We start from the raw sequence: 10,169 nt of genomic DNA, 5'->3' as shown, positions 1-10,169 counted from the left end.
CAGCCAGGGCATAGCATCCACAAATAACTGCTTGTAGAAGCAGAATTTGGACATCTAAATATCTGCAACTGTAATTGCAAACAGTTAGATGGCCAAGTGTTACCATTTGCTGCAATTATTTATAAGTGCAATTTTGTGCCTGCAAATTTAGAGGCCATTGCTGAAAATCAAACTTTATATGAAATATGTGAAATGAGGGTGAATATATTGCTATGAGAATCTGATTTTTTTCCATCTTTTGAATATTGTGTTTTAATTTTTTAACCTTCACGTGATGTTAACATAACATTTTGTACAGAATATTTATTAATTCTTAAAAAGTACTTAATACACAGATTTCTGTAAAAAATTTTTATTGTCCATATAAAAGTGCCAAAATATCCACCAACACTGTAATCTAGTTCAACAGCCAGCTTAATCTAGTAATCAAAATTGCAAGCATCTTTATTCACATTTTTCAAATCAAATTCCTGTCACATGTTTCCACAGTAACCCGAGTCCCTAGAAAGTGGAAAATTTGCATTCCGGTTGGCTGTTGTAGTCCATATGTCCAAGTTCATATAGGCACGGAATGGGTTAAACCTTGGATAATACTCCTGCTTACACATAACAGCCTGGTTCTCAACATGAGCTGAGTGTTGACCGGTGGCACTGACTGGGCAGCAGCTTTCATAGACATCACTCTGTGGTGCCCAGATGGAACCAAAAAGTCCAGACATTGGAGACAAGCTTCTGGCACTTGAGAGGTAGGGCTGTAGGACAAGAAAAAAGCATCAGGGCAAAGTGCAAGCTAATATGTTGGGGAAAACAGAATCTGAAAACACACACACTACATGGGAGGAAGAAGCCCGGGGAGCAGAATTGCTGAGAGAAACCTAGGGATCATATAGCCAGGAAATTATAGACAGGAGTTTACAAATGACATGGTTGCAAGAAAAAGGCCAATGCAGTTTTGGGTTGCATATGCAAAGGCATTTCATAAAGCAGGGCAGTATTAGCCTTCTTCTATATGGTTCTGATGTGACCACAACTGGAGTACTATATTCAGTTCTGATCAGGCTTCCCAGCAAAAATATAGAGAAATGGAGAAAATTTAAAGAGTAACAAAGAATATCATGGGGATGAAGGACTGATTTAAGAGGCAAGACAAAAATAGCTAAAGCTGTATAAGCTTGGCTAAGAGATGACTAATGGAGGGATGTGGTAATGTGCTACAGCACTACTGGAAGAACAGAAAGGAACTATTTAGAATGGAACACACTGCTGTGAGAGGTTTCAGAGTAACAGCCGTGTTAGTCTGTATTCGCAAAAAGAAAAGGAGGACTTGTGGCACCTTAGAGACTAACCAATTTATTTGAGCATAAGCTTTCGTGAGCTACAGCTCACTTCATCGGATGCATACTGTGGAAACACAGTGAGAGTAATGGGGTCCAAGTAAAGAGAAATTTTAGAATGAATATCAGGACAAACTTCTTGAAAGTGAGATGTATTAGCCTGTGGAACAGTCTGCCAGTGGAGGTGACAGAAGCCTCAGGACTTTTAAAACCAGCTAAAACACTAAGAAATGTATTACAGGGAAAATCCTGTTCTTCAGGAAAATAGACTGAATTATCTAATAGGTTTTTCTAGTCTCAAACTTCTATGATTTCAGATTACATTCAAATAAAATATAGAATTAATGTCCCTCTGTGATCCTGCAAATTTCTATCACTTCTTCCACCCTGTGCCGTACTGAATCCACTATGAATATGTGCTGTTGAAATCATCTCTTGCTTTTACTGATGAGATTTGTCTATTAAACTCTCTTTTCCTATTGTAAACACAAAAAATACATTTTCAAAGTGGAAGATTTTCATCCCAGTGTAGGAGAAGGTGATTATATCTAAAGACAACACTACAACACATTGCACTGTGGGACTGAAATAAACATGGCCCATCCCTTCCTGTTCATCTGCAGGTGACAGGAATACTCACTGAAGAGTTGACGTAACTGGCTTGTTCCCAGGTAGGCGTCATGTTGGGTGGAGCGCTCCAGGTAGACTGACAATTGTGATCAAGGAAGGCGGTATTTTGCCCCTCTGCAGTACATGGGAAGCCATTGGGGTAATTCATATTTTCTGCAGTTGAGGAGAGATGGAGAACAAAATTAAGCTTTTGCATTATAAATTCTATTAAACTTTCTGCGGAGGGGGCAGGGGGGGACTGAACTGTCCCAGCATGAGAGACATTACAACTGCTAGCCGGCTTTCACCAATCCAAGGTGATTTCCTGGCAATACAGCAATCACCCCTTTGTAACATTTACATATTTCCGTGCATCTTTCAAACCTACAATGTAAACAGGATTATCGTTTCTTATTAGCTACTACTGGGGCCATTAGCCAATTGCTAGCAAGGGGATGGGTAAAGGCTACATAAAATCTTTTATCTCTGGATTGCTGGAGATTGAAATCCTCCACTAGCCACAAAACAGGTAGAGCGTGGACAACATTAAGACAAAACTTCCCCATCCTTCCCTGCCCACATGTCTCAGCCCTAAACTTCCAAGGGACTACTGGGATTCAAAATCCTGTGCTCTCGTAGGTTCATCTTTAAATATAGCCTACCTAGTAGTACAGGTTTCAGAGTAACAGCCGTGTTAGTCTGTATTCGTAAAAAGAAAAGGAGTACTTGTGGCACCTTAGAGACTAACCAGTTTATTTGAGCATGAGCTTTCGTGAGCTACAGCTCACTTCATCGGATGCATAGCATATCGTGGAAACTGCAGAAGACATTATATACACACAGTATTCCAGGTAACTGTGAACGTGCTCAATGTGCAAAATAAATCACATCCTGGGGGAAAAAATGGGCCACAAGAGACATTATGTTGCACACACTAGTATACTGAGCTCTGTCACAGGGTGCACAATCTGTTGGGATTTCTACTTTGAGAAACCTGGTCTTTGCATAGCACTTTTAAGTTGCCTTGTTATTTCCCACATGCACACACAACACAATACTGTATAGTACTTGGTGTCAAAAATTTAAATTTGAGTAAACAACAACTTCTCAAAAGTTTACAAACAAATACTTTTCAGGCTTTCTATTCATAGATTTGTTTCAGCTCCCTTACTCTCCACCAGTGAGTACCGACACAGTTGAGGTCTGAGATTCATGAGTGGGGTGCAGAGAAGGAATGGTAAAAAGAGCGCTCTGGGCCTGATAACTCTGCTGGAGTTAATGTAGTCCCACTCGTAGAAAACTGATGTACGTGAAATCAAAATCAGGCCTTTAGGAAGCTCGGCAAACCAGGTTTTGGGTGAGTGGGTCAAAAACCTCATTCGGGTTGTCCCAAGTCAGGAATTTAACTAAGGGTGTCTGAAAAACCTCATTCTAGAGAGGCGCGAGGACCACATGGTTAGGGCATTAGAACAGGAATCAGGAGACCTGGGTTGTTTCCCTAGATCTGCCACAGACGAAATTATTTAACCCCTCTGGGCTTTAGCTCCCTAACTGGAAAACAGACATAACTGCACTTTCCTTCTCCCATCCTTTGTCTGTCTTGTCCAATTAGATCATAAGTTCTTTGGGGTAGGGACTAACTCTTGTGTGTCTTCAGCACCTCGCACAATGGGCACCTCATATTACCTGGGGTCTCTAAGCACTACTGTAAATACACATACATGATGATAACTAATTTCTCCTCATTTATTTTACCCTAATTAAAAGAATTAGCAAGCTCAGCTCTCTAACAGTCTAGTGCTAGTGGTTTTAAAAGAAAAAATGATATTAATTACCTTGCTTTCCAAAGGAAGAGAGAAAAGAACATGCTTAGTGATATTCTGGAAGTTTAGCAGCACTCTTACCTTCTGGAAAAGCACTGTATTCATTCATCTCTAATGGGCAATACATGTTGGGAAACTGGCTATCGCAAGTTGCATTCCAATCAATGAAGCTATTACAACAAAACCAAACAACAAAAATCAAAATACAGTACAGGGTTTATGAAAATACTTTAAAAACACTAAGATACTGTAAAACTATTAGATGACAATTACCTGAAATAAGTGATCGCACTTCACACATGCTGATTACATAATAGTACAGAACAGTTATTAACAGCAATGGTGTGTGTTAAAATTAGGCTAATTCTTATACTGAGCGGGGTGTTGTGGAACAATTTTTACAATGGGGTGTGCTGAAAGCCATTGAATCAAACTGTAAACCCTGTATATGATGGGAACCACTTCAAGCCATGGGGTGCAGCACCCCATGCCCCCCTAGTTCCAGCATTTATGATACTGAGCATTTTTTAAAATCTTTTCCCCATAAGGTGGAAGAACAGACTAGTGGCTAAAGTACAGGACTGATAAGAAGATTATCTGAGTTCTGTTTCTGGATCTGCCACAAACTTCCTGTATTACTTAAGCAAATACAAACCTGCTGGGATTCAGTTTCCCCATCTGTAAAAAAGGAATTACAGTATGTTCCTACCACATAAGTGTCTAAGGAGGCTTTATTAATTAATGTTTACATTAAAAAAAAACCCCTCAGATTGCTTTAAGTGCTATGGAAATGTGAAATAGCATTTGATTGTGTTTAATTAATACAAATTTTTCCTAAATCCTAACCCTGGTGTTATAATCAAGGTTATCTAAATGTTTCTGTTCATAACTGCTAAAAATAGGGGTTTCTGCCTTAATCCCTTCAAATCACATTAGGCTCCTGGCAAACAAGTTGTCCTCTCGTATTTACTTGGATCTGTTATTGTATTAGTTTTCAAACTAAAATGATTTTAAATCTTTCAAAAAGGTTTTCTAAGAGTAGTTCTTAAAGATACATCAGAAATTAAACAAGCACTACTGATGAGTGAATCTGAAGAGCCCCAAGGACTCAGTCTGGATAGGCTAGAAGGGTAAAACAATTTTACTACTCTGAGGTTGTGTTAACCCTGTTATAACATCCAGGCAATAAGAAACCAACATGAGTTATTACAATTTAAAAGCAAATAATTGTACATAATTTTCATGTATAAATTTATGTCTAAATAATACCAAAATTATGACATGAGCCTTTCAAAGCAACGCAGTTTAGTATTAGAACTGCCACATATTACCATTAACTTGCTCTGCCTAAAAATTACAGCCTCAGAATACTAGTTACTGTTGCTTCCCATTAGGGCTGCAATTTTCGGACACACCAGGTTTAAAATCAGATTACTTGGCTGCTTTAATTCAAAATGTCATTGGTTGGGGACATCTGAGTCATCACTCTGATGTCATATTTGCCCATAGCTTGTGAAGGGAAGAGTCAGTGGTATTTTGCAGTTTGAAGAGGACACAGTAAGATGCAGTGTGTTTGTTCCTAGTCTTCAGGGCCACTGCACCATGCATTCTAAACTATTTTTTCCTGCAATTTACAGGATGGAGATACAGTTGTGGGGGGAAATGATCTTTCCTGCCTGAGGTTCACTGCTGTAGGAAAATCAGTGCCTCAAGTCTCGGGAAAGCCTGAGAAAGTGAACCCAGCCTGTATTTTTATACTATTTTCAACCTGTGAATATTTGATTTTATCTTTCATGTACCCTTTTATTTATTTATTATGCATTTAACATTTTTACCCAGGACTGGATTCATGACTATAACAATAGGAAAGCATACATAAAGAGGAGGCACCCATCTCCATCAGAGGGAAGAGAGAGAAATCAAAAGCTTTCCAAGAATGATTTGCTTAAATTTGTGAGAAATATGAAGTTTTGAAATACCTACATACGAGTGAGGAAGCTGGTCAATTTGTACTGACAATATTAATACCATGTGCTGAAAGCTAACAAACAGCTATAAACAGTATGTCTACAGTAAGATTTTTGCTTACTAGATCTTAACATGCAACCATAGCATAGAAACTGTTTAAATGGCACATGCTTAAACATTGCAAGATAAGCTCAGATACATTCATGCTGTTAAGGCCGTAGGCTGAACAATGCAATACCAAAAAGTTTAAGCAAAAAATAACTTGCCTATTTTGAACAGAAGGGGTTTCCTGGATCATGCACGGTACATTATTCTCAAGGTTATAGTTTAAGCTATTTGTCAAACAGACTGGTTGAGCAGGCCACAAGTCTCCTGTAGGATAAAGACCTAGAACGGCAAAGAGATCTTGATTGCAGTGTATGAAATGCAATAGTACAGAAATGAGGATCCACCAAATCTTAGTACTATGGTGAATCTGATTCTCAGATCCCCAGTAAAAAGGTTGTATGTAAGAGAGAGAATCCAGCCAGAGATCTCGCTTTATAGTTTTCACAAAGGACAGTACCTGTCCCTCCCTCCTATATTACTACTTGAACCCAAAAAGAAGGGCTGTCAGTATAAAAAGAAACCTCACTAAAAGACTCCAAGACAGACCAACTGTCAGGGCCAGATCCTACAGCTGATATAAACTGACTCAATGGAGCTAGGCTAATTTATACCAGCTGAGGATCTGTCCCTAAGAGTGTATGTCACTGGATGAAAATTCCTAGGGAAGAACTTATTGACAAATGTTTATGTTTGATGGAACTTGCTGTGCAGATGAAAACAAAATCAGACACTTTTCTATTGGTTAAAAAAAGATTGAAGCGGATTCTGAAATTCAACACAGCAAAAGGAAAGATTCCTGCAGAAAGTACATGTGATGTGGGAATGACATCAGTGATGAGAACTGGTACTTGTACCTTTCATCATGGGAGGATGGACTAAATGAAAATGAGTCCCTTCCCAAGACTGTTTTCACACTACATTTGAATACTGACTACATGTTTGTGTATTAAAACGTCTCCTCAGGAAGAGACTCTAGTTTTGAAGAGAAGAGCTCACGCTGCTAGACACATTAAAAACTGGAACAAACTATAAGTGCACATACTTCTTAAAGGAAAAAAGACATTAAAAAATGAGAGAGAGCAAGCTTCAGATTTCCTCTCTGATTCACAATTCTATTCTACAAGCTCTAATTTATCCTGTAATCTTTTACTTCACAATTTGTTAATCCCACCAAACAAATGAACATTATTTCCATTTGAAATGCAGACAAACGAAAACAACCACATACTTAAGAGCCCAAATCATCACATCATTCATTTTGGAGGGAGTAAGGTCAAAAAGGGCTGAGGACTTTTTCTCAGTCATGACTTAGGAAATTAGGAGAGAAATAGCTGATGGCATTAACTGTGTCTCAACTCCACTTAAGACAAGAAGTCAGTTCTTTTGACCTCTCAATCATGCTGGTAACTGTTTAAATGTTACTCTGCAGTCAGGGTGCTTAGTCTGTGCAAAGCATGACAACTGTCAGGAAAGAATACAGAAAGTGTGAAATGACACCTGAATCCTGCCTTTTTTCAGTGAGAATGCCATAAACAAAGTCTAGGTTATAACAAAGAGTAGTGATAGTAAAGGAAGTCTTCTCTGAGTCCTTTTATGTTGTCAGGAAGTTTAAAAAAAAAAAGTGAAGTCCTCAGCAACGCAGCCCAAACACAGCAGTCTGACAGTAAAGCCCTTGTGGGTTTATACATAAACGTAGTTAAGAAACATAATGTGTGGTACTTACGTGTACTACTGTACAAACAATAGCCCAAATCTGCTGTTGAAAAAGTAACTAACCTGTATTTTTGTCAGGATCTGCAGTTATGTCAGCGAAGTTGGGACATACGGTTTCTGGATACTGGGGGACAGTATTTATGTCTCTGCGGAATGAAGACAAAGGACTTTTTAAAATTTTGGATTATCAACATTAAAAAATGCCCTAGTGATTCTTCTCCTGGAAAAGAAAATTCAAGGAGTTTTATAGGTTTTTTTCATGTTGAAAATGTTTTGACGGATGTCTCCAGAGTGGAAGATACTAAACGGAGTGATGGAACGCTAAATAATAGCTGATACTGTAGGGAGCATGGAAATGGCATCCCTTTGCTCCACAAATTAAGTTTTTCCTTTGCCTATTCTCCTTACTCTGAGCTATCGCATACCTCACAATCTTATCATTTTAGTGCTTCTTACATGTGGAAAACACGTAAAATACTAATTATCTTAACTCTTTATTATCCATATTTCAGATGATCTGAAACTCATACAGGAGCCAAATTTCATATATCAAACATTCTGATTACCTGAAGGTTTCAGATGTCCCCCAAGCCATCCAGATAATCAGAGTTTACTTTAAGATAATATATATAACATATTCCATATTTTAATGTATGTGTATTCACATATTCCATATATATCTAATTTAACTGGAACACAGACTGTATTGAAACTAAATGAGAGCATAGTTCATAGGTTCAGACTGAGATTAAGTTTGTTTGGGATGAGCTTTAGCTATTAGTGATTGCTAAACATAAGAGGTCCTCCCACATCTTTAAAACCAATAGGTCAGCTTTCCATATACTGTACTACAGAAATTTATTTCTCAGAATAATGTCACCTGCACAAGAGGAAGAAAAAGCTCTGCTCACTGAGAGCCCAACTCTTCTTTTTGGGCACGACCTCTCTCCCCGTCTGTGACATTTTGGGCTGTATCTCTCTCCCTGCAAATATCAGAGATGGTTCCCAATTTGTTGTTGGAGATACAGGCTTTTGGCCATGGCTCTTATAGCCCTACACCAGATGAGTATTTCCAAAGCTGCACTGAAATACTCCGTTATCAGTAACCCCGGGGAAAAGATGTAATGGACTCTATCTAGTAGCTGAATCCGACTTGTCTCAAACTGGGAGTGAGATGAAGATCCAGATCACGAAAACTTTAGATGCGGCACATATTATAGTACGGGGGAGGATATGTCAGAGAAAGAAAAGGAACAATTTTCGAGTTGTCTCAGGACAGCATGATTCTCATAAAAAGAACCCCATCAACTTAAAAGTGACACATTTGTCTGATCTTTTGTTACCTAAAAATTAGCACTGAAAACTACTAGAATGGGAAGATAATACAGAAAAAATAACTTCCTTATTTTTCTTATGCATCCCATGTTTCCCCTGCATAACAAGCAAGGTTTCCCTATCATTTGGGTAGGTTTTTTCATAAAGCTACAGGGAAGAGAGAAACATTTTCAACACTAGGAAAACATGACTGTACTACCACAAAAATTAGCAGAGAGAATCACAAGCAGGTGTAGGACCTGCAACTGTTTTTATTTTAATTCATTTTAAAAAAACTAAAAATATTTCAAGTTGATGGAGTTCCTTTAATATTTTACTGGGGTAGACTTAACAAAAATTTACCTGGTATTGCAGATGTTATGAGACAGATTTAAAGTGATGGGAGTTTCAGTTGGAAAATCATTTTGTGAAATATTCTCCCCTAAATAAAACAATGATTGTGAATCAAAAAAGATTTTGAAAACAGGAACATACACAATACACTTACCAATGGTGTGTATGAACTTACTTCTCAGTGTGGAATGTCAGTACCAGCACTTACCATTTCAGAATGAATTTATTAAATATGCTTATTCATAAACCCGTCTGAAATCTATACAGGTGTCATGTATTATATGGACTCTCAACCTGGAGACCATGACCCCTTCTTTTTGACTAGCTAAGAGGAGGGCCCAGACATTTTTTTTCTTTTGCAATATGGGCCCAGGATTTGGAAAAAGATTGAGAACCACTATTCTACCAGAAGAATAAGTTCTTCTGTGGTGTCAGACTTTATGAAAAGAAAATACATTTATTTATGCATTGTTTTTTGTGCAGTGTTCACCTTAACAATTGTTACTGACATTTATAATGTTAATTATTCATTCCTACTTACTATCAGAATGACTCTATTTGAACAGAGTTACGCTACATTATGAATACATATGGTTGCCAACTTTCTAATCACACAAAACTGAACACTTTTGCCCTGCCCTGCTCCTGCTCACTCCATTCCCCCCACCCTCACTCACTGGCTGGTTCAGGGGGTTGGGGTGCAGGAGAAGTGTGGGCTCCAGGCTGGGGCCAGAAATGAGGGGTTCAGGTTGTGGGAAGGGGCTCCAGGCTGGGGCAGAGGGTTGGGGTGTGGGGGGGGGAAGTGAGGGCTCCAACTGGGGGTGCTGGCTCTGGTGTGGGGATGAGGGGTTTTCGGTACAGGAGGGGACTCTGGGCTGGAGCAGGGGGTTGGAGTGCAGGAGAGGGTGTGGATGGATGGAGTTTGGGTGTGTAAGAGGGCTCACAG

The 10,169-nt window shown here is 38.8% G+C and overlaps 1 protein-coding gene across 11 annotated transcripts in view; it reads right to left on the bottom strand.

The window, feature by feature from the left end:
* Positions 1-336: 336 nt before the first annotated feature.
* The window catches only part of TMEM131L (transmembrane 131 like), a 124,218-nt gene continuing 114,385 nt past the window's right edge, over positions 337-10,169 (bottom strand). For 5 of the 11 annotated variants that reach the window (XM_043545856.1, XM_043545855.1, XM_043545857.1 and 2 more), the window contains 6 exons: positions 9,234-9,311; positions 7,619-7,705; positions 6,001-6,121; positions 3,848-3,936; positions 1,975-2,117; positions 337-752 (listed from right to left, as the gene is read on the bottom strand). In XM_043545856.1, the coding sequence (XP_043401791.1) occupies positions 474-752; positions 1,975-2,117; positions 3,848-3,936; positions 6,001-6,121; positions 7,619-7,705; positions 9,234-9,311 (797 nt within the window). In that variant the 3' untranslated portion in view covers positions 337-473. Of the gene's footprint in view, positions 753-1,974; positions 2,118-3,847; positions 3,937-6,000; positions 6,122-7,618; positions 7,706-9,232; positions 9,312-10,169 lie in introns of those variants that run through there. The other 6 variants (XM_007071293.4, XM_027833414.3, XM_043545858.1 and 3 more) reach the window with 2 other exon arrangements.

Source organism: Chelonia mydas, chromosome 4, assembly GCF_015237465.2.
Source record: "Chelonia mydas isolate rCheMyd1 chromosome 4, rCheMyd1.pri.v2, whole genome shotgun sequence".
In the NCBI taxonomy this organism is placed as follows: Eukaryota; Metazoa; Chordata; order Testudines; family Cheloniidae; genus Chelonia; species Chelonia mydas.
The sequence above is the reverse complement of the archived record's forward strand: the minus strand, read 5'-3'. Positions and strand labels throughout refer to the sequence as shown.